This window comes from Thermobia domestica, chromosome 15 (assembly GCF_964235325.1).
Source record: "Thermobia domestica chromosome 15, izTheDome1.hap1.1, whole genome shotgun sequence".
NCBI lineage: Eukaryota > Metazoa > Arthropoda > Insecta > Zygentoma > Lepismatidae > Thermobia > Thermobia domestica.
In genome coordinates, this window is record NC_137468.1 from 87,715,062 (window position 1) to 87,741,365 (window position 26,304).

General features: G+C 37.2%; 1 protein-coding gene across 1 annotated transcript in view; it reads right to left on the bottom strand.

Annotated features, from left to right (window-relative positions):
- LOC145671127 (facilitated trehalose transporter Tret1-like) overlaps positions 1–23,423 on the bottom strand; it is a 49,376-nt gene extending 25,953 nt beyond the window's left edge. Inside the window, exons 1-2 of the mRNA XM_081739923.1 lie at positions 23,275–23,423; positions 8,294–8,385 (exon numbers count right to left, since the gene is read on the bottom strand). Coding sequence (XP_081596049.1) covers positions 8,294–8,356 — 63 coding nt within the window. The 5' untranslated portion in view covers positions 8,357–8,385; positions 23,275–23,423. The remainder of the gene's footprint in view (positions 1–8,293; positions 8,386–23,274) is intronic.
- Positions 23,424–26,304: the final 2,881 nt, after the last annotated feature.

Below are 26,304 nucleotides of genomic sequence, written 5' to 3' on the forward strand. Positions count from 1 at the left end.
AATGTTCACGTGCGGTACATTGAGCTTCGTATCCCCTGTGCGGATAAAAGCAGTTTAGTTTGCTTGTGTTATTCTTTTAACAAGATAATGGTGTGTTCAGTGCTCTATGTTTTTCCTTCAAAATAAGGAAAGAAAGAACACGTGTGGTTAATCACTTTAAAACCGTGGTATTCATTGTGGGCAGGATTTTCTGAGACATGTTTACGACATTCACTTTTATCTTTCTTTCTCTCTACATAATTTACTTTTCTCTCTCTTTCTTTCGCTTTGCCCAGCTATGTCACGACGAATCACGGATTCACCAATACTTACATCCTCGTCAGATCCGGAGCTGGGAAGCAGGGGCGTCATTTAGGGGGGGCAGGGAGGGGCAATTGCCCCCCTGAGTTTGAGATTTTATCAATTAAATAGTAGTAAATCAGTGAAATACGCGAAATTTTACTTGGGTCTTGCCCCCCCCCCACAAGCAAAATCTGAAATGACACTCCTGCTGGGAAGCGGTAGAAAAGAATATAAATACCGTAAAGTAAAAAGTAACTAAGCTAAGCATAAACAACAAGTTAGAAATCAATTATGTGCATAAATAACAAAACTTGATTTAAAATGTATAACATATATAATGACACTCAGCGCGAATTATACTACATTTAAAATACATCAAGATTACAGACAAACAACTTTCTATTTTGTGAAATCTACGACCGTTCTCGAATTATATTTTGAGGTGGCTAGGTGGCGTGACTAATGGTTTAAACTGTGTTATACTCATAATAATCTTCGACCGGTCGACTTCTACAGGGTCGTCGTGATTCAAACGTCGAGTTCCAAAGGGTCACAGGAATTCCACAATATGCTTCACAAGCAGTAATCCAGCTACATCTGTGCTGATATATTCATGGATGCACAATTTTTCTTCTGGATTTTGATAGTAAATGTCCCAAGCGGAGTATAACTGCTAAGCACGTATCAACATAGGAAAGTATCACAATGCAATAAAACAACGTATCACATACGATGTGTAAAATTTCACAAATTAGAACATTACTGGTAATCAAAGAGACACACTTCGAAATTCAAATATGCACTTTAATTCTCAAATTAACGTCTTGTCTGTTCGTTTGGCACAAAAATATAAAACTTAGAGCGGTACGGGCTCACAGGCCCGGCGACTACGACTGGAAGAGCGCGAATGAATTTGTTTGTCCATAACTTCCACCTATAGCAACGCGTGGGCGAATGGTAACAGTCCCGAAATCCAGACACAAAGAGACAGTCACCAAGCATGCAGCTATCACGTGATCTGGATCCCTAATTTTTGACCAAATATAGCCGTAGGATTGGACCTAGACACACCAACACAGACACAGACATACCAAACTGGTGAGAGAAGGCTTTGAGATGTTTCTCTCATGTACGAGGCTTGGTCAATTAAGTTCAAAATTAACGCTGTATTTTCCATTTTGCTTAAATGCGATGAATGAGCCTGGGGTTGGTGATAACTTTACTTACGATGATAATGCGGAAAATAATAGGTTTTTGTTCTCATCGGTGTATTTTAAAATGTAATGTGTCAGACATATACGTGGAAAACTTTTTTTTTTTTTTTTTTTTTTTTTTTTTAAGATTATGCTGTACTGTGCGAAAGTTAAAGTAGTTTTTCCATTTGCACTCCCAAAGGGGACTTTCTTATGTGGACAGACTGATATGCGGAAAATGGATGCAGAAAAGGAACTCCTTGTGCCGCGTCCCTACTGCCTTGCTTCTGACACCATTATGTTATTCAGGCATTACTTTCTCTAAACTGTGTAGACCCGCTTGCTGTTTCACCTTTCCTTTGTCCGCAATGAGGTGTCACACGTCGTTTTGCCGCCGTTTGCGACAGCTTGTAACTCGGAAATGACGCCGAATTTAAGAAAATGTCTCACACTTTTTGCTTATTTTTGTGTGAGGAATCACCTCCTAAGCGTTGTAAACGACCTTTAGTTACACTATATATATATATATATATATATATATATATATATATATATATATATATATATATATATATATATATAAATATATATATAAAGAGAGAGAGAGAGAGAGTCATAAAAGTTATACAAAGTTCTTGTAAGCCTCTAAACGTTTCCTGAGTTCAGTAAGTCCTCGGCACACACAAACTGGCCGCAAAATAAGGTTCGATTGTCTTTAGTTTGTAATGGCTTTAGACAGGTATCGTGAATAACTCCTTCGCTTATGGCAGCCTCCGGAGTGGTGATTATAGGGTATATTTTCTACCTCCTTTCCTCAGGAGATGGTTTTAAAAAAAATTAATAGTCCATGGCGGCCCGAGGAAGAAGATATTGACAGGTGGGTGATCAGCTATCAACAGATAGATTTCTACTCTTGAGATCTCTTTTTATAGGGCTCTCTCTTTTATAGGACTATGAGGAAAAGGTCGGCTTACTTCGTTAATTTTCCGATTCTGATTCATGTCTTCTTGGTAGTCTGTAAAAAAATATGTAGCAAACGATCTCCCCCCTTCCAATGATGTGATGTCTGGGCTTTTCGTAGGTATACGCTCAACCGTTTTCAAAGATAGAACCTATACCTACTCCCATATACCGTACGCTCTTCTTTCGGACACATGTCCACTTATTTTGAATGAAGAGTTCATGGTATACCAAGTTTAATGTTTCTAACTTAGCGAGCTCGTGTGACATTCAATTTCTTGCTTGAATTACAACTCCCTCCACCTTAGGATATATATTTTAGAAAAGTAACCACACATAAATCCAGTTCAAGATAGTTGATAACAATATCCCAAAATTCATTCAATCGGTTTAGCCACTTTTTTGTAATTCGATTACAGATCAGAGTCGCTTTTATTTTCGAACGAGGTTTAGCAGAGAAGAAAGTATGCTGATCGAGAAAATAATTGAATTCCATATTTCAACGTATTTACATGTCATGCACTGAGAAAAAAATCGTATGTGGCGTATGTAAAAACATATATTACATTTGTAAATCCTGTTGTTTTTGGACTTAACGTACAGCAGACGTATAACTGAAAACGCATGTCTTACAATACTTTCCGTATAAGTGTTCCATCTATATGTACTTTCCGTATGAAACAATATAGGCAGTCAGGATCTCACATATAAATGGACGTATATAACATATAGCTGACGAATGTAACATACGAATATGTATGTAATATACGCAAGATGTTAGATGTCAGACATCCTGCAATGGCATGATGCAGCATCTATTCCCTGTTCAGCGTAAGCTCTAAACTTCGATAAACAAAATATTTGTATCCTTCCGCTTGTCACAAATACGATTGGCTAGTAATGTATCACTTTCACTCCCCACGGGGAGGAGCAAATTATACACGTGCATTTTGACAATACTATCTCGTGTTGTCCAGATACTTACAACAGCAACGGAAAAGAAAGAAAAAACTCAAAATATTTAAAAAGAACTATTTGAATTTCGCTGGTAAACAATTATTGCTTAGTGAGTAAAGGTTTATCTTGTTGGTGTTTCACAACAACACTCGCGGAGCCGGGATTCATGCCAGTCGTCTTTCTGGCTTGAAGCAGAACACGCGTCCACAGTTGAATTGGCGCCATAATTACTGCGCATGCTTAGTGTTTATTTCTATTGTTTCATTAATCACATTCGATTGCAGTTTTATTAGATAATCCGTATTATATATTTTTGTCATTTATAACAATGTAACAGTTTTATATGGAGCTTCATAATAAAAGTAACAATGAAATCATATGAACTATTTTGCGGAGGATTATAAGCGTCGGTAGGCCAACAGCAAATTAGCGAGATTTAGTTTCACGTGGCATTGTTTACCGCAGTTTAGAGCTTACGTCGAACAGCGTCTAAGGGAAGTGCGTATATAGCATATGGATAATATGCTCCATACTGATTTCTGTAGTAAGCAAGACGATTCCGTATATTTGTAGAATATACCGCTTTTCGGATAATGAATTTTTCTCAGTCTCTCTTACACGCTGAAAATGTTATCTATTTATTTATTTATTTATTTTTTAATGTCTGTCCATCCATTCATCTCGATACGAATTATTCGTTTGCCTAGAGGCCGTACCGTTCAATGTATCCGCACCAAATTTTATGCATTTTTTTTAAAAAAAAAATAATCTTCTCCAAGTTTCCTCTCTCCTTTTCTTCGATTTTTTTCTATCCCCAGAAATAAGGGTAGTGAAGAGTACTCAAGGGCAAAAATAAAATTACATATATATATTAATTTCTCCAAAACGACTGTAATGATTTTGTTTATATGTCATCCATCAGTACTTTATAATTAACTGTATACTCTGAAATGAGCCATTTCTCTGGGAAAAATTCAGAAGGGGGAAGTTTACTCTTTGAATTTCTTTTTTCTTTTTTTTTTTTCTTTTTTAGATAACTTTCTCTTAAACTCAGGTAATCTTGTTCATATTTCAGAAATAAATGTCTCTGACTTATCAATATGGTGTAACTCATTCGTCTTAAAAAAAAAAAAAAAAAAAAAAAAAAGTGATAGGTTATTTTAGTTTCCCAAAAACGCCTTACGATTTGGTTTGTACTTCACTAATAAATACTTGAGTAATAAGTGCAGCATGATATGATTTAGTTAAGGAAATTGGAGCGAGAAAGCTTAATGCTGTGGCTCGTACCTATTTTATGTTGTTCTAAGAATATACTTCGACTCATATATACAGTGTGTTTCAAAACAACACCTACAACGTTTGGGAGGTGATTCCTGACACCAAGATAAGACAAAAAGTATAGACCAATCTGAGTGCACAAATTCTTCCTTTCGGAGTTACAGCCTGCCAAAAACATGAAAAAATCAACTTTAATGGTCCATAGCTCCAAAACTATAGGACCTACCGTAATCGGGTCAAGACTCCATTTAGGAACTAATATGTGTGCTATCCAAAAATACATGTTTCAGAATCTTGAGGTATTCACACAATATTTATAGAGTGAGTTTGGCTGCGGGAAGATAATTTGAAGTACTCACCAACTACCTCTATAAAAATTGTTGGGGAAGTACTACAGGATTCAGAAACATGGATATTTGATGAGTAACTAAAACAAAGAAAAAAGAAAAAAAGAAAAATTCAGGCACTTTTGGATATTGATATTTACTGTAATAATAGCAGAATACACACAGTCGAATTTGATAGCCCCCCCCCTTTACGTTGATCTGCTTTATCTTGATTTGAGACTTTCGAATGTCATCCTATTTTTCTCTGAAAAGCATCTGTAATTCAACAAGGAAATAATTACATATGATAGTTAAATTGAAATTCATGGTATTATGGTCCATGACAAACATTTTACCATTTTATATCGTAAAGGTCAGATCCACCGGTATTGTAACAAAGCGGTGTTTGAGCAATTGACCGAGAAATTCAAGCTCCGATTAGTAATAATTTCACAGCCTTATTTTATTACAAGTGTAAGCTCTTTAGCCAGTGGAGAGGAGGGTGTGCATCATGGGTCAGAGTTGATGACGATGAGTTTTGGTAGGTGGTGGATCAGAGTGGATCATAGTGGGTGGTGAGTCGGAGGTAGGGCATAGCGTGTGCTGGGTCACAGTGGGTCGTGGGCATGGGTCAAATTTTTATTGACCCACGCCATCTCTGAATTAGGAATTAGCGTGACACATAGACTGATATACTCAGTGGCATCATTTAGGGGGGGCAGGAGGGGGCAATTGCCCCCTAAGAGTTTGAGGAATACATGTACTGTAATGGATTATCTACTAACATACTAGTACAAAACATGAAAATCATATGTCGTTAGTGCTCTTGTCCCCCTCAAGTGAAGTCTGAAATGACGCTCCTGGATAGACTGGGACATTTGCCTTGAACTATTAGGCTCTGCGTATGTTCAAGAAAATGTGTGTATGTCCTAGCTCGGTAATACTGTTTAAGACTTCACAATTTCACCATCATTATCTTTTTAAGCTTCTGCGCATATCTCGTTTTAAAAAAATGGTTTATGATAACTTGTGTATCTACGTGTGCCTAAGGAAGACAAATCATCACCATCATCATCATCATCATCATAGGTATTCTGCCTTTGTTGGCAGGTCACTTGCCGCAGCTCAGAAGCTTCCATGCTCCACGGTCCTCCGCTAACTTCTTCGTCTTCGCTGATAGCCAAAAGAAAGAAAAAAACCTCAATAATTACTTGATGGATCTACTTCGCCACGATGTAGGCGATAAGATATTAGGAAATGAACAGTTTCCGGTTTCCACGTTGATCACTAGAGAGCAAATACGGTCATGGATAGAAAGAAGCCGTTTTCCACAATCGATTAGGCCCGCTAAGAATACATTTCATATCCATCCTTAACTCTCTACGAAAACCGGAATTTATAGAAATTCTCAACTTCCGGCTTCAATATTGATGTAAGAGGAAAAATGATACGAGGTGGCGAGAAGCTGTTTTTTTTGCATCTATTTAGCTTTCTAAGAACAGGTACTATCGTCTCTTCTAAAAATCTATTCAAATCGGAAAAGGGATCACTCAACTACTTTCTGTTTTAACGTTGGTCACTATGAAATAGAAGAATCACAGAATAAAAAAGTATAAAATAAAAACGGTAAGTAATAACGGGATGCAGTTTTCTGAAATTAATTATCCCCAAAATTCCATCTCAACTCTAACCTTTCTACTGAAACCGGAAGTGGTAGAAATTTTCTTACGCTTCCGGTTCCAATATTAACTAAGAAAATATCACAGCATGTAAACCAAACTCCCTCACGTAATGAACATGTGACATTATAAGCCTATTTATTATTTCTTACACATTCAAGCAGTACTGCAACATACTGCTGCACAAAACCAACAGGAAACACGTATTCAGAGGCCGCACGTTTTCTGCAAACTTGATTTAATCTTACGTTACATAATCCCGCTCAATCTGAGACCTACCTCAGTACAAATTCAGAATTACAATTACCTACTTTTCTAACATGTAAGATAAACTTTATCTTATCCGCTCACTATCTTTCTCACAGCTCTGTAGATAAATGACTAGTTTAATAAACCAGATAAATGGAGCATTAATCTAATTTTAATGTATTCTCAAGGTTTAAAAGATATCTGGTATAAAACTGTGTCATGGACAGAAATTTAATAATGATTAAAACCAAAACCAACTCCTTGATGTCGTAGAACTATGCCCCTCCCCCCAACAGGTGTAAATTAGATAATTTCCACTGGCGTTGGTTTTGGCTCTTTAGACCACAGAATTCGCTATCTCTTAATCCAACTAGAATTGGAATTACTCCTCAACGCGGGATCAATATGGGAAATGCTATGCTTCCGAAGGACTTGAATAGCATTTATGCGAAAAAAGGTAATTGATTCTTAATTTCCTTTTAGAGTTCATGTGTCAACAAAACGACGAAATGCTTGTATACACGTCGTGTTTATTTGAAAGGGAAACTAGAAGAAAGTAATAAATATATGGAGTTAATATCTACTGCATTGTGTATCGAAAAAAATATAGAATTCGTTTCTGTAATTTAATTCAAGAGCATGATAGAACCAACACTGTAACTAAGGAATGATCAAGGTAGCCCAATGCAACTTGTAGTACTTTAGTGGTATGTATGGATCTAAGGTGAACTCAAGTCACCCCTGATCCAACCCACAAGTTTCAGCGTCTCTACGTTTAATTTCTAGCTATAGGCCTGATTTAAACACTTTCCATTTTACATGTGACTCTCAAGTTCTCTGTATGTCTATAGTGACTCTTGTATGACTGGCAACCCTACACAACGATCTTATCCTTTTGCATCGGGAAACTCCCACTAGTCCTGCCCCGTAATTTCAGCTTTTGTCTGAACTTTTTTTTTGGGGGGGGAATAGTACTGCAAACAGGAGTTCATAGACAATTTTTGTTAACAGTTCGCGATAAGTTCCTGCTAGCGATAAGAGCATGATAGATGATAGTTTTAGCGAGTGAAGTAGCTGAATTGGTAGAGCGTTGGCTTCGCATTCGGGAGGTCGTGGGTTCGATTCCCGCTGCCGACCATCCTGACTGGGGTTTTCCAGGGGTTTCTTCAGTCCTACCAGGCAAATGCCGGGATAGTACCTATACTAAACAGGCCCTGGCCGATACTTTCCCCAAATCCTTTCCATTGTTGTTGTTAGATATTCAGTGTAAAATGCCCTCTGATTGTGAGCTGTATCTGGTGATGTTAAATAAATAAACAAATAAATAAATAAGAAATAAATAGAGATAATAAAAATAAATTATTCTTACCTGCAGCAGAAATATGCGCAGTGCGCTTGGATCTTTTGCGCACGTTGGATCCTCCGTTGTCATTTTGTTGAATTACTTCATTACTACATTGTCTAAAAATAAAATGGAATGTGTATTACGATTCATTTGACGATACAGTACAAAATCTAATTTAAAAAAAAAATCAATTGAGGTTATTTAATCGTGTCACTGTACTAAAGTTTTATATGCACAAACGACGAAGTAAAGAACCTAAAGAAAAGCTAACGTACGTTGATCAATTATTATTTTTTATTTAAACATATCAAATATTAAGTCAGAAGGAAAAGGACACATGCATCAAACACTACGGTTTGTTTAATAGAATATACAAATTTTGTTAAAATATTTTGAATTATAAGTGACGGAAGTCATAAAACAGATATAAGACCTGATATTAGACCTTTTCTCCTTTTTTCCGAATCGCTTAAGTGTTTCATTCAGGGACGGATTTCGGGGAGGGGGGGTTAATACTGCTACTTAGAGATACTTTTAAGAAAGTTTCTTTTTTGGGGGGGGCAATCGCCCCGATCGCACCCTGAATCCGCCCCTGGTCTCATTGAAACATATTAGATATAACCACCCTTGACACTGAACCAAAACAAGAAGTAGTTAAAATTTACTAGTGTTTTCGGTTTCAATATTGATTGATACAATGCGATAAAAAATATCAAAAAACGGTATCCTGAAAGCGATTCAACGTCCTTAGAATAGGTTCCATATCCTCTATTAACTCTCTATTCAATTCGAAAGTGGTAGAAATCAAGCGTTTTCGGTCTGTGTTGGTCGTGATAGAACAAAAACAATAATAGATACCAACAAGTGTTTTTTTTTTTTTAAATCGATTCAGTGTCTCAAGAAAACATAACCATAGCTACCCGTAATACTCTATCAAAACCGGAAGTGGTTCAAGTGTTCTAGTACTTTTCGTTTCAATATTGAATTACACAGAAAATAAATGATAAGAAATAACGAGGAGTATACAGGGTGTTTCACAACAACACCGGCAACATTTGGGAGGTGATTCCTCACACTAAGATAAGACAAAAAGTATAGACTTACCTGGATTCACAAATGCTTCCTTTCGGAATTAAAGGCTGCCGAAAACATGAAAAAGTGAACTTTGAAAGTCCACAGCTCCAAAACTATTGGACCTACCGTAGTCGGGTTAACACTTCACTTAGGAACTAGTATGTACAAGATCCAAATAGCAATGTTTCACAATCCTGCGATACTTCCGAAACAATTTATGCAGCGATAGTTTTGCTACACGCATATAATTTGAAGTACTCACGAACTACCTCTATAAAAATTGTTTCGGAAGTATCGCATGATTCCGAAACATGGATATTTGGAGAGGGCACATATTAGTTCCTGAACGAAATCCTGACCCGACTACGGTAGGTCAAACAGTTTTGGAGCTTTTAAAGTTCATTTTTTCATGTTTTCGGCAGCCTATAACTCCGAAAGGAAGCATTTGTGCACCCAGGTTGGTCTATACTTTTTGTCTTGGTGTCAGGGATCATCTTCCAAACGTTGTCGGTGTAGTTTTGAAACACCCTGTATATCGATTCAGCGTTCACAGAATAGATGTCATCTCTTTTCATTAACCCTCTATTCAATCGAAAAGTGACAAAAATCAACCATTTCCGGTTTCGCTTTTGATCGCCATAGAACAGAAACGGTAAAATACACCTACATTAAAAAAAAATCGATTCAGCATCTTAGGAAGGATATTATATCCCTCTGTATTATTCTATTAAAACCAGGAGTAGTAAAACCTACTAATACTTCCGATTTCAAAGTTGATCTCCGTAGAGCAAAAGTGTATTCGTTACAAACAAGCGGTTTTCTTGTATCGATTCAGTGGGTTAAGAAAAGATTAAAACTTATCTTGCATCTTTCTACTACGACCGGAAGTGGTAGAAATTCACTACTTACGAGGTTTCATCTCTCTATTACAGCTCTAATATTAAATTCGCATAGTTTGGAAGTCTAAGGTTGTTTCACAACTGTCAAACGAAACTCATTTGTTTGAATAATTTTACATACATTAGCATTCAAACAATAATTAATGATTTATTTGAATACAAATTTGTCCAGTCCGAAAAAATATTTCCAACAATTATCTATACCAGTGACTATTATATTCGAATCTTCTTTAACCCGAATAATGGTGTTCAAATATTCGAATGTTACTCTAATATGAGAATTTCGATGCTATCTTCATGTAACCTAGTATTTTGATAGCAACAATTTTTCGGTGATTATTTCGATTAACTTATTTCATAGTACATATGGTTACAAATATGATAAATCTATATTCTATCCGTTAGTGGTTACTATACAGAATTCGTGAGTATCAATTAAACGATTTTAGCTCTATGGAAAGAAGGTTTTGCGGTACGTATTCTTCCGTAATATATACGGTTCCGAATCTCATCACTTTTATGTCGTTCCTATAAATGATTGCCATTACCATAGAAAATTTAGTAAGGATTGATTAAACGGTTTGAACTCTATGACAGGAAGTTTTTTGGTGATTATTCTTATGGATACTTGTATAAAGGTAACCAAGATGATTCTGTCGCTTTTCCACCCACCACCTTCGAACATCGATATATCACCTAAGACATACCTGGAAGATCAAAAATAATTCTTATCAGCATCGACGACCTTCTCCCAACGTTCTGGAAGGCCATGGATTATATCGCGCTAGAACTTGGTGGGCCATGAAGCGAAGAATGTATCAAGTGCATTTTACACCTCTACTAGGGATTTGAACTGGCGTCCTCTAAGGTGATTGTCCAAGGAACGGAACACGTGATAATAGGACGGTGCAATGTCCGGGGAGTATGACAGATGCAATAGTGTTTTCCATCCCGGTCATCCTAGTCAAGTAGGGCCTAGCGTTGTCTTGTAACAGGACGATCCCTTTGCTATTCAGGAATATTGGCTCCGCAGGTTTTTCTTTTTTTTCTTTTTATTGAACACGGCTCAACTGCTGACAGTACACAGTTGCATTGACTCCGACTAGCGTTCAGTTCCAGATGCACGATACCGCGAGCAGTTCACCAAACACACAGGAGGACATTCTTCTGGTGCAGTGCTGGTTTCGGCTGTTTTGGAAGCGGTTCATGGGATGCTAACCAATGATGACGGCGCTGTAGAGCTTCGAATAGGACCCACTTCTGATCACATGTAAACACCCTGTCCAGAAATGATTCCTTTCTCAGACGAGACAGCAAAGAAACACATGTGTCTGTTTGCCTTGCCTTCTGGCCTTGAGTCAAACCATGTGGGACTCATCGATCCAACTTGTAGTGTTTTCGAATGGTTTCTGCATTCACACTGAATAGTAGTCCCAGTTCCTCACATGCCTGGCCACTGTTCGCCCCATATGCTGCCTGAAGATGTTTGTACGTGTGTTGGTCTTCCGGTATGTGGTGCGTCTTCGAGTGTTTCATCACCGTCCTTAAACTTGTTAAAGCACCGCTGCACTGTCCGCGTAGTCACGACACCCTCATCAAAGGCCTGGCATATCATCCGCTCCGCTGCAGCGGCGTTTGACAAAAGTTTGAACTCGTACAGCATACAGGCCTTTACGGTGCTCTGTGGAGGTACCATGTTCATTCTGTTCTTACGCAAGTTCACGTTGTAACTGAACTACCACAACCGGTAGTATGTTGAATATATCCACACCAACAACTGGAATTCACCTTATCTCCTCCATTCAATTGAATACAGACCTCTACAAAAAGCGGCAGCACTTTCTTGGTTACTTTTATAATTTTGAATTTGATCACTCTATGTCCGTCCAATCAGCGCATACTATCACAGTACAACATTAGGTCAGGTTGAACTCCGTAGGAAGAATCTTTTTCTGGGTGACTATTCCGTGTTTTACGTATGATGTCGGATCTGGCCAACCTAATTCTTTCCATTACTTGACTTTATCATCGCACAATACTTTGTTAGGATTGACTGTGTGTGCAAATGTGGCGCCTGCACAATTTATTTCCATGAGGGGGGGGGGGGAGAATAAACATAAGCTAGCTAATTCTGTAAAATAATAATATAATTGGTCAGTTCAAGGTCATTGATACAATGCATTATTCACTTGCTACTTTATTTTCTTTATTCGATTGCATACAACAATGATCTAGGATGTTCAAGGAACTTAAAAAGTTCGTTACTAAATTCTCTATGTCTGTCCGTCTGTCTGTTATTTGCGATTTTTTCAATTTTGAACCCTACATTCGATAGAGCATCAAAAACTATCAGAGAAAGTGATTAAATTTTTCGCGTCACTCTTACCGTTCCCGAGATATTGGTCAAAAAATGGCCTACTTCCAGAGATTTAAGGAGCCATATCTCGGGAACCGTAAGTCATAGAGATCGTATTGGTGTTGTTCAATATTTGAAAGGATGATAAATAGTTTGTTACCAAATAGTAATTGGTGGCACTGTCCAACTGACCACTGGTTTGGCCACTGGCCACCAATTAATAATGGTACCAAAATGTTTACAATTCTCTCAGGTATTGATTAACACCAATATGATCTCTCTATGACTTACCGTTCCCGTGATATTGGCCCAAAAATTGCCAATTTCTAGATATATTTAAGGAGCCGTAGCGCGGGAACCATAAGTTGTAGAGATGATATTGATGTTGATCAATACCTAAGGGGATTGTAAATATTTTGGTACCAAATATTAACTGGTTTATTTATTTAACGTCTAAATTAAACTAATTAACATAAGAAAATGATCATTAATTCTATGTAAACCGTCATATCATTAACTTTCTACTTACACAATACACATACATATAATCGCTACGGATACTTTCTAGAATAATAAGTAAAAAAAAAAAAAAAAAAAAAACAATATGACATCACACACTTGTTTTAATTTTTTTCCCTTTGTTTTTATCGGTTAAGATACAATTTATAAAGCTTTTTGCCAGTGTAGGATATAATTAGAGATATCTATGGTTGCTACCACGAAATGATGAAACGAAGCTCTCTATAGACTTTGTCAACAGCCATGGGCGTCTTCGGCATGTTAAAGTTGGGGTGGACGGGGACGACTAGAATGCTAGTAGACCCCAACTAAAGTTACGTCAAAATTATGAGTAAACTGGAATCTACTTTACTAATGGCATCCGCTCTTTCTACCTTTAGCATCACAATTCATTATAACTTTCTTCCATCACTGGTAGACTACTTGCCGAAAAATAAAAGTTTATTTATAATATGGTTCTTAGGTAATTTCTTCACCTTGACATTCCTACCGGTGAACTCCTGCTCAGTGCTTTTAAACGCATTTGCAGCAGTGTAGTTTTATAGTCCTCGTATATTTCAATTGTGTAGCCAACAAAATTTTAACTCTCTGAAAGAAGTCTTACGATGACACTTGACTTGAATGCGAATTTCGAATTTTTTATTTTCATTCTTCTTCTGTATTCTTAATAAACTCAAAAGATATATTATCTATATTTTTATTCTTCATTTCGCTGTATGTATTTTAACTTGTCCAATGAACCATACTCATTTACTTCGTTTTCCATTTTAATGTATAAAATGTACAGTTTATTCTTGCTGTCATCTGGCTTCTCAATGTATTCTTTCCATCTTCCTCAAACTCAATTCGCTCATTGGGGGCGCGGTGGCTCAGTGATAGAGCGTTCACCTCCGGTGGTTGGAGTCCAGGGTGGAAAAGAATCATGATTTTTTTTTAAAAAATCATGATTTTTTTAAAAAAATAATTTTTGTTGATTTTTTTTATTTAAATCCATTTTTTTGATTTAAATTAAATCTTTCTCCTCGTAAATTACAAGTCGCGAACTGAAGAAAAAGCATTAAGAATTAATATTTGGTCTAGGAATTAATTCGTGCGGGTGGACAAGAGATGGCGCAACGAACGGAGCGTCCCACAGTTCCGTGTATCCACACATGTGTTGCAAACCCCTGTCATCGCGTATCGTTCGTAGTATAGGGCAGTGGATTAAAGCGTCAACAACACCAGTTTGTAGTTAAGTGAACATGGCGCAATTTGTGCCTGATAAAGTGTTTTTGCGGGGTGTCCTGCTGCATTACTTTAACATGCAGAAAAGTGCGACTGAAAGTCATCGTATTTTGGTGGAAGTGTATGGTGACCATGCTCTAGCTGAGCGAACGTGTCAGAAGTGGTTTGCACGGTTTAGAAGTGGTGATTTCGGCTTGGCAGACCAAGAGCGAGCTGGACAGCCAAAAAAATTTCAAGACGAAGAATTGACAGCATTGCTCGAGCAGGATTCGTGTCAAACGCAGGAACAACTTGCAGCAGCATTAGGCGTTGATCAAACAACAGTCTCCAAACGCTTGAAAGCCATGGGAATGATTCAAAAGATGTCACATTGGGTTCCACATGAATTGAAAGACAGAGACGTTGAAAGACGAAAAACCATTTGCGAATTGCTGCTTCAACGACAGAGCAGAAAGGGGTTTCTGCATCGAATTATTACGGGTGATGAGAAGTGGATCCATTACGAGAACCCTAAACGAAAAAAAGGCCTGGGTGAAACCAGGTGAACCAGGTCCATCACAACCAAAACGAGATATTCACTGTGCAAAGGTTATGCTGTGCATATGGTGGGATATGAAAGGTGTGGTGTACTATGAGCTGCTGCAACCGAGTGAAACTATGAATGGAGAACGTTATCGACGACAATTAATGCGTTTGCAGCAAGCTCTGGCCAGAACACGACCAGAATGGGAGAACAGACATGATAAACTTATTGTTCAACATGATAACGCTCGCCCACATGTCGCAAAACCGGTCAAAACCTATTTAGAAAATGTAGGATGGGAAGTTTTACCCCACCCGCCGTATTCACCAGACGTTGCTCCTTCGGACTACTACTTGTTCGATTGCATGAACAACGATTTGATTGGACAGCGGTTTACTTCTTCAGAAGATATCGAAACATGGGTCTCTGACTGGATCGCTTCCAAGGATGAGGACTTCTTTCGCCACGGAATCCGTACATTGCCTGACAGATGGGCGAAAGTGGTGGCTAGCGATGGACAATATTTTTCTTAAGGTATTTATGTATTTTGTGTTTGTACTACAGCTTCAATGTGTGCGTACCAACCGCACGAATTAATTCCTAGACCAAATATTAAATGCTAATTATGCCATTTAAGTGAAAGTATTAGAGTTGAATTAATCCCCAATTGTTAACCTCTGTTAATCCCAAACAATGTTTCTTAACCCTTTTAAATTATGGCTTTTTTTAAAAAGGAAAATTATGGACTTCCAGTCAAGCAGCTATATCATCATCCCTATTTATCCTAGGATCACGGTTCATACCTCATTCTCTTCAGAATAGAACAGCCTTTGAAACGGTAAATTCACATTTCCCTATCATGTCCCTGAAGCGGGAAGTTTTGATAGAAAATGGAATTTTTCTGATTTTTTTTTTTTCAAATGTTGATCCCCTGTTGACTCGCTTCTGTTAACGCACATATCTCAAAATCAACTGAGAAATACTAAGGGGTGTGCTAAATGTGTGTATAAAATTTCAAGCTATCTTGAATAATAAGGGCGGGGAAATATTTAACAATGAGCTAAGAACATCCCCACAATGCCCCAGATAACCCGCATGTAATATAAAAATTTCATCAGATATCTCTATTTATCCTAGGGTCGTCATTTGTATATTATTCTCTTCAGAATAAAAAAAGATTTTCAAATCGTATCATTCAAATGTCTCCATCGTGTATCTGGGGCGGAAAAATCACGAAAAAAGGGATTTTCTGTCTTTTTTACTTTCTACCCCTCTGGACCAACCCGGTGTTTTAAGGTAGAGATCTGAAACACTGAAAAATACTAAGGGTACATTAAATAAATCTGCAAAATTTCAATCTTCTAGGTGCAAAAGTAAGCCCGCGAAAAATAATATTCCCCAAATACCCCAGATTCCCTTATAAAACAGTATCTCAGGTAACAGTTTCCTGAAACATCCCTATTTATCCTAGGATCATGGTTCGTACGTCATTCTCTTCACAATAGAACAACCTTTCAAACGGTACCATTCATATGTCTCCATCTGAATCGTGGAAAAAGCTATTTTGTTAAAAATATCTTTTTTTTTACATTTTCCCTTCTGGACCCCCGTTTTCACGCAGAGATCTGAAAACATCTAAAATATATATAGGATATATATATATATATATATATATATATATATATATATATATATATATATATATATATATATATATATATATATATATATATATATACTAAGGGAAGCACTGAACGAGTTTGCAAAATTTCAGTCTTTTGAATGCAAAATGTAAGCCTGCCAAAATAATAATAACAATAATAATAATAATAGGAATAACAAAAAATATCTTTTTAAATTTATGATGTCATCACACACTGTCTCGACGCAGAAAGGCGTGAAAGCATATGTAACATGTTCTACAATGCCTTCAGTCTTGAAAAAAAAACGAAGTAAAGAGGTTTGTTGGTACTTTTTTAATCGAATAATGAAGATTCGATTTTTAATAGAATAAAAACAGGTAATATAATTTAAAAGGTTAAACATTAAGGAAAAAATATAGCAACGTTTATCAAAATGTCACTTTTTTCACAAAAGTTACTGATATTTGGAAGGGGCATATTTTTAAAAAATTAGAACTAGCTTGAGGCAGGAAATACATACATTTCGCCTAAAGTTATAAATCTTAAAAAAAAAAAAGAAAAATCTGAGAGGGAATAGGACCCCTCTATATATGCCCTATTATCCGGGAACAAACAAGCAGACGCGCACGCGAAAGAATTTTCGTCTTAAATGTAGATGGTGATTTCCCCGTTGGAATAGTTAACGATTTGAAAACCCAAACCCATTGTTACGAAGAGAAGAAAGCAGCATTGCTTCGTTATCCGTTCAAAACGGGATTTTCCCTAATCATCCAGTGCATGACACTTGTTTTCATACTATGCTGTACATACTGTACATTTGAGTCTCATTGTATTATGATTATTAACTTCCGTAACCGAAATGACAGAACAGAAACGGGATTTTACTTATTTTTACTTTAAATTACTTTATTTCGGAATTTTCATTTAAATCAGCGATTTTTATTTAAAAAAAATCGTGATTTAAATCTTGATTTAAATCAGACTGATTTAAATCAATCCACCCTGTTGGAGTCCCTGGTTCGATACCGCCGCGCCGTGTGGACTTTGTGGTGGACAAACACCGTGCTCGTGGGTTTCCTCGGGTTTCTCCCGTTTCCTCCAACTTTCTTCATTCCACCATTTTCACTCATCTCTCATCATCACCGTCTCCTTTAGCCTAACCGGCATAACCGTGGGACGAAAAACTCAGAGATTTCATTTCATTTTTCAATTAGCTCATTAAACACTCATTTCTATCTTTAGTTTCTATATTGTCATAGTAATTGTCCCTTGCTGCACTTTTACAGTATTCTCATGAAGTTTACTGTCATACATAATATTCAAATTTCTCTATCTTTTCAAATTTTTCTTGCCACCTTCGCTCCTATTGTATATTTCTGTCTTTAGATTTACCTTCTTAATTAGCAGATAAACTTTCTATACATCCTTTCCTTCCCTTGTCCAGTCTCCCTTCGTCATGGAAACCAATTGTTGCTGGTTGAGCAATGAAAAAAATTGTGTGCCTGCACCGAAGACTACTTTGGCTTGACTAACCAAGAAGTGTATCTTTAAATAATAATAATAATAAAAAAAATCCTTCTTTGAAAGTGACACACGTCAGACGGACATTCTAATCACATTAACCTAATGTTTAAGAACAGACATAACTTTAGTTTGTTCTGCCTATGTTTTTACTTCTTCCATATAGATCTAAATACTTTCAGCATTGATCCATTTATCTCGTAGTCAAAATATTTGGGGGGGGGCGTCCCTCTTGTCCCACCACCAGAGACGCCCATGTCAACAGCAAACACTTGAATAACTACTGGAATTTAAGTTTTCTGTAATTATTATCCAACATTGAACACACCACAAACGATATGTTTGGTATCCATACGATGTCAATTTCCTCAATACAGCCATATACTTACTACAACAGGTTCTTGCTATCACTTTGAAGTATCTGGCTTACTGAACTACATTATCATATAATGGACACTAGTTAACAACTTCAGCTAATACAGACATCGTGGCCCCGCGTGGCGTAGTCGCTAACGTCTTTGGTGCGAGCGGTCAAGGGTTCGATTCCTGGTGGGGCCACTCGGTCGAAAAAGTGTAACAGCTTTATCAGGCCAGCCATGTTGAGTGAGATATTTCCTGCTAGATTTCCCTCATTCACATCAGGCAAATGACGGGATAGTACCTAACATATAAGTCCCAGGCTGCTCGCTTCCTTCCCTTTCCGTGGATAGTGTGCTCACCGAGAAACGTAATCCCTTCTATACGTGATGGACTACAATGGCCTTCGATGCCGACAGCCCAGAAATCTAGTTCCTGATCCTAATAAAGACATCTTCAAAAATAATAATCTGACAACGCTATTAATCGATTCATCGGTTTTTTTTTTTTTTTTTTTTTTTTTTTTTTTTTTTTTTTTTTTTTTTACACAACCAGATTTCATTGATTATTGTCCTATCAAGTAGATCCTATTTTTAATCGGCCGACTATAGGGTTTATTTGGAAATGAAAGATTTAAGTATTCATTTTTACAACCACTACAATATCCACATTATTTTACTCCTATTTTCACTGTCGCCTATTTTAACTACTTCATTGTGCGTATAGTTTTGTCATTTTCGATCGTATCCTCATATTCTTCAGATCGGTATCGGAGGTGAATTTGATTTTCTTACTTGATGTCAGCGAGGCTATATGAGACATGTACCTACAGCTTAACGTAGGATTCGAACCACATGAGCTCGCGCCTGGAATCGAACCCGGATCTCCCGTGACAAAACCAGGGGGTGAATTTAAATGACGACATTATACTAACTATGGGCAAGGTTCTAGAACACAGGTCTCCCTTACTTTTTAGCTGTAATAAAGACAGAAAACAACGTGCCCTGCGGGACTCCAACCCGCCTTCACTTGCTAACGCTCGCTCCGCAATACTATGTAAATTAAATACTAGCCTAAACTTTGGTACAGAAAGGAACCAACCTAGCTACTAACCTATATGTGGGGACCTGTGTTCTAGAACCTTCTAACTATGTATAACAAAGTAATACAGGTATATAGATTTGCAAATGGAGATATACAATATACGTAAGATTATACTTTATTATACAGTGTGTCACATTTTTGTTCGTACAGGCGAAAATTTTCAAATGTCAGCAAGAAATTTCACGTTAAATTTAATTATTTATTTAAAACGACCTGTATTTTGAAAAAAAGAACATATCGATATTAACTAATAGTAAACAAAAAACAAAATATGTTTTCCTTCGTGCTAATATTGTGCACTAAACAAATACTTCGTCCATTTTATGTCACATTTTTGTTCGTACACTTGAGAATATAGTATCAAAAGGTATAAAACTAAACTCCAACAACTGAAAATTTAATATTTTGTGGCATATCCTCTTGCTTTGATGACCATTTGACATCTTGCACGCATAGAGTTAACAAGGTCTTTACATGTTTGAGCACTGATTGCCTCCTATTCTTGCATCACTACCCTCTTAAGCTCGTCTTTCGAAGAAACCCCGTGTTTACCCACATTACGCTTTAAAGTAGCCCATAAGTGTTCGATGGGGTTTAAGTCGGGGGACTGAGGAGGTGTTTTCAGCAACTTTGGTACATTCCATACTAACCACATTCTATTAATTTCAGCCGTATGTTTGCTGTCATTATCTTGTTGAAATATATAGTTGGCTCCCATCTGCATTTTTTGTGCACTTTGCTTTACATTTCGCTTCAAAACATTAAGGTACACGTGCTTGTCCATTATACCATCTATGAACTCTAATGTCCCTACTCCCTTGGATGACATGCACCCCCATATCATGATAGAACCGCCCCCATACTTTACTGTGGATGTTGTATTCTCAACCCTATCAGCTGTGTTCACTTTTCTCCAAACCCTGCTTGCCCCATCTGAACCACATAAGTTCACTTTTGTTTCATCGGACAAAATCACGCTGTCCCAGAACTCTTGGTCCTTGTCAAGGTGCTCTTTAGCGAACTTCCTTCTCGCAGCACGGTTCTTTCTGCTAACGAACGGTTTCTTACGACACATTCTACCATGAAATCCATACTTGTGCAATACTCTTCGTACAGTTTCATTACACATACGTTTGTTACACACACTTTCAACCATTGGGCGGAGATTTGGGACACTTAATTTCGGATTACCTCTAATCTTATTCACCACAAAGCGTTCCTCGCGTTCACTTAGTTTCCTTTCTTTCTTCCTTCTCGGCACATTCTTTGTAGACCCATTATATTTAAACTTATTAATTATATATTGAACTGTGGAATGTGATTTCTTTACCAACGTACCAATCTTTCTCATCGAATACCCCTTTAATGCCAAATTTATGATTACGTCCTTCAACTCACAACTAAGTTCTCTTCTCTTACCCATTATGATCACAATAGATAGATGATATGGGTGGGTGTACGACCTTGATCACACTATCACAGCAGAAGTGAGCTGCTAACATTCCTATCTACTGCCTTCTTCTTCGCATCGACGCGATTTTTATAATCAGTGTTGGGGGTGGAGGTGTAGTGTACGAACAAAAAAGTGGCGTAAATAACGGGAGGTTCTGGAAGAATAATTATTTTATTTCTTTCTTACATACATAAAAGCTTTGCAATCCTGCCATTAGCTTGCTTTTATATACATTTTACGAACAGCATAATATTTTAATCATTTTACAAAAATAGATAGACAGGTTAATGTTCTAAACACAAAAATGTCATCTGTACGAACAAAATTGTGACTAACTGTATGTAAGATCAGCGTCGTAACTTAGATTTCTTCTGGAGTAGCAAGTATTAGTACGCGTATTTGGGCTCCCTAGAAAAACTTATTTTCTAATTCTTGGACACCTCGGAGCCTGTGGACCCTCCCAGACGGCAAGGACTGCGCGGCCGTTAGTTACACCCTGGGTCCGTTCCATACATGACAAATTAATTAAGGGGACAATATTGACAAATCTCAAAGCCACACGAAAAAAATATTATTTCTAGGGCCCCTAATAGTAGACATTTTTTACTGAAATGGGCTCGTAACTCATTTTTGTTTTATTTACCTTTCGTGTACTGTTTTGTTTATGTAATGTAATGAACCTGTTTGATGCTTCATTTATAATTTCATATTCGTACCATATATGGAGTAAGAAAATTTTGTCTTAAAATGGGCCCCCCTTCGAACGGCGTGGAGCTTCGCTGGGGAAGGAGGCAGTTGCCCATCCTTCCCCCATAAGTTACGGCCCTCTGTAAAATATAATAAAAATCCCATGCTCTTGAGAGAGATTCGAACTCCCGACGAGTTTTGCCTTACAATCGTCCGCCTAACGTATCAAACAGCTCGATAACACCACACAGGCTACCACCAGTGTTGCCAGACCGATCACTTGGAAAAGCAAAAGATTCGAACATAAATAACAGGAGAAAGCAGTAGACACATAAAGTGGCGGCATTTGAGTGCAAATGCAGGGGGACCAAAAAAAAATTCCATTATTAAGGGGACAGCGGTCAAAACAAGAGGTCCAAAATTCATTATTACTTTAATTTCAAAACAAAACAATACATACAAAACATAAATTTGAATTTTAATTACTTCAAAATAAGAGCTGACGATCGTGGAGAAGTGATCTAAGCTACTCTTGCAACCAGGGGTAAAAGTGGTTCTGAAATAGTAGGGTGACGCATGATTGGCCGTAGGTCGTCCTTCTTGCCGATGTTTATTTACTGTAATTTTTTAGGAAGTGGGGGACGCCATAGATATTTTTGGATGTGGGGTAACGACGTCCCCCCCAGCATACCCCTCACTTCTATCCTGCTTCCAACCCAGTCCCAATCTAAACAACACTTATTCGTAAATCTTACAGTAAGTCATAAAGATCGCCAACCATCATGCATATGGAAGATGACGTGCAGTTGTATCCTTTTATTCATATTATATACTGTACATCAAAACTCTATAACTATTTGCGCTACGTAGCTTTGTGTATGGATACAGAGAAATTTCCTCTTTTTATGTAAGAAAAAAATGAAAATTCAATATTAATAATAACATATTTCTTTAACTTCTCGAAGTAAGGAAAAAGCAGGAGATTGTTCACTTTTCATTTTCTTTCACAGTAGATCAGTAAAACGTAGAAAAAACAGATCTCCTACAAAATCAGTAGCTCTGGCAACACTGGCTACCACTGATTTACTGTGCCTCCTTTCCCCTTCCCCTCACACACGATAGTAGAAAATGAAATGAAATCTTTGAGTTTTACGCCCTACGGCATAGCCTTCTATATGTTCCTATAGAAGGCTGTGCCTACGGTTATGCCGGATAGGCTAAAGGAGACGGTGATGATGAGTAATGAATTAAATGGTGGAATGAAGAAAGTGGGAGGAAACGGGAGAACCCCGAGGAAACCCACGCACACGGTGTCACACGATATTAGAAATGAAAAATGAAATCTTTGAGTTTTACATCCCACGGATATGCCGGTTAGGCTAAAGGAGACGGTGATGATGAGTAATGAATGAAATGGTGGAATGAAGAAAGTGAGAGGAAACGGGAGAACCCCGAGAAAACCCACGCACCACACGATATTAGAGTATTGCATCAGTGAAGAAGAGTTAATTACAACACTTATCAAAAAGCGTACACTATTTATACCCTAATATGGTTTTTGAAGGAAAGAAACTACGCAAAGTCATATTTCTAATAGATTTCAGCTATAGTACACGAGAGTAGTGAGAAACTTATAGGAACTTACCTTGTTCAAATTTCATTGAAAGGCGCACGCTTCAGTTATTTGATGTCGAGCTTGACCGATTAACATACTCTCAAATGATGTGACGTAATCTACTTACTCGCCACATATTTGCAATGTCATTAGAACTCTTTCATCTTCCTTTTCGCGGATGATAAAGTGACGCCATCAGTCGTATAATTAACTTTTCTGTTGTTGATGCGGGCTATCTTTCGTCAAGGACTTTCCACGAAGCATGACATAAACGTCAATATTCACGTGGTTAACGGCAAAGAAGGAAAGCGATGTCCAAAATTAAAGTAAAAACGATAGTAGCATGTTCGTGAAACACAATAGAATAAAATATGAATATACATTCTAACCAATATGTAACTTATATTCGTATGTATCTAAATTGAACTAGTTAAAGATAAGATATTTGCTTTACCTTTGTTATTCAAGTAATTAAATATTATCGCTACATAGGATAAGATTTGTGTGATTTAAGTTGGCAAAATAATTGTTATAAATTTGCAAACAGGCAAGAAAGAAAGAACAAGGTAAAATAAAAGGTATGAATTCCCCGCATAACTCTTTTTCGCTACATTATGGTAAATTATTGAATTGAATTTTTCCTGTGCTATTAAGATTTCGCTATACTGGCCCTGGGTAGCATAGTAGTTAACCTTCTCGCCTTTGGTACGAGCGGTGCCGGGTTCCACTCCCGGTGCGGACTCTTCGTCGAAAATTTGTAATAGCTTTTTCAGGTCAGCTATCTGAATAAGGTTTTTCGTGGATTTTCCTCATTCACACCAGGTAAATGCTGGAATGGTACCTAACATAATATTCCCAGGACGCTTCCTTCCTTCCCTACTACTTTCTTCTTCGCTAATTTCCCGGGTAGTAGTCGCCGAGGAACGTCATCCCTCATATGTGTGACAGGCTAACATGGCCATGGGCGTCTCTGGCGGGGGGACGAGGGGGACGCGTACCCCCAATATTTTGAAGTACAAAATATTCAATATTTTATTCTAATTTAATATATTTACTAACGACAAAATAACATATAAATAATAGTCTAATAATTGAGGAGTTTGATGTAATAAGGGCGTAAGCGAGTTTACGCCTTTTTTGCATCAAACGCATTTGTGGCTTTTACCGTGCTTGTTTAGCCTCCTGGTAACATTTCAATTCAATATCGGAATAAAATGCTGCATATTACATTGTTTTATGTAGGAAAAAACTCTACTTAAAGTTTTAACATCGTTTTTCTCCAACTGCATGTTTCAGATTTATGCCCTTATTGCATCAAACTCCTCAATTATATTTATTTGGAATATAATATTCAGGCTATGAAATGATTATAACAAAGTTCCTGATATGCCTTAGGGGCTCTGTGAAGGTAAGCAGAAAGGTAACAAATGGAATCGAAGATAATAAACAGGTAGGGTTAGGTAGTACCATTTAAATAACTTTTTTTGTCCCCCCCCCCAAATTTTCCATGCCAGAGACGCCAGTGAACATGTCTAAAATGTCGAAAGCCCAGAAATCCAATTCCTAACTCTAATCCTAAGATTTCACTATACCACGAGCTATCTTTATTTTTTTAAAAAAGACTCCCAACCCATGCCACTATATATATATATATATATATATATATATATATATATATATATATATATATATATATATATATATATATATATATATATATATATATATATGTGTGTGTGTGTGTGTGTGTGTGTGTATGGAAAGTCCTGCAGAATAGGTCTAGAGGTCTGTATAGATGCAGATATCCACACCAATATAGCTTTCCACATTCGGTTTCAGTTTCCATATCTTGTTTCAATATTGATTTTCATATGGCGAAAACGTAAGGGATAGCGAGAAGCAGTTTTCTGCAATTGTTTAAGTGTCCCAAGAACATGTTCGAATCTCTACTAAACTAGAAGTGGTAAAACATCATTACAACTTCCGGTTCAAACATGTATCAACATAGAACAAATACAGTACGATATAGTAAGACCCAGTTTTTTGTTTTATTCGGAATTGTTTCAGCGTCCCAAACATAGGTACTGTAGCCACCTTAACCGGAAGTAGCACAAACAAACCACTTCCAGTTTCGACACTGGCTGTCATAGTTAGAAAACGGTAGGTCTAATAGATAGTGAGAAACATTTTCTTGATATGCATTCAGTATCGCTAGAATATGTCCTATTTACGATTTTACTCGTATTCCTGTAGTGCAATCGGAAGCTGTAGAAATATACTGCTCCTCGTGCTTTGAAAATTATTCTTCATATACCAAAAATGGTAAGTGACAACAAGAAATGGCTTTTTGATATGCTTTCAGCGTCCCGAGAATATGTTGTATCTCTCACTTTTTCTTCGTATTGGAAGTTATAGATATACAATATCCGGTTTCAGTGTTGAGGTTGCATACTTTGAGTTTAGCGTAGTTTCACATTGTGAAACGAACGCGCTTGTTTAAAATGAGAATGAAATGAAATTTTTGAGTTTTACGTCCCACGCTTATGCCTGTTAGGTTAAAGGAGACGGTGATAATGAGCAATGAATGAAATGGTGGAATAAAGGAAGTGGGAGGAAACGGGGGAACCCCGAGGAAACCCACACACATGGTGTTTGTCCACCACAAAGTTCACTTGGCAGAAGCAGGGTTTGAACCCGGGACCCCATACACCAGAGGTCAACGCTCTACCACTGAGCCACCGCGGCCCCGAATAATAATAATAATAATAATAATAATAATAATAATAATAATAATAATAATAATTATTATTATTATTATTATTATTATTATTATTATTATCATCATCATCTTTCCAACTGTCGGATGTGTGATGTGCGAGCGGTCCTTTGTATGCTGTAAAACCTGGGTAGAGCTGTGACAGACAGAAAGAATAAGTTAACAAACAAAAAGAAGAGACGATGATGAGATCTCAACGATATTAGCTTCCTCTGGGAATTGAACCCAAGTCATCCACGATAAGCGCATACGCTAACCAGATAGCCAGGAAGGAGCTCAAATTT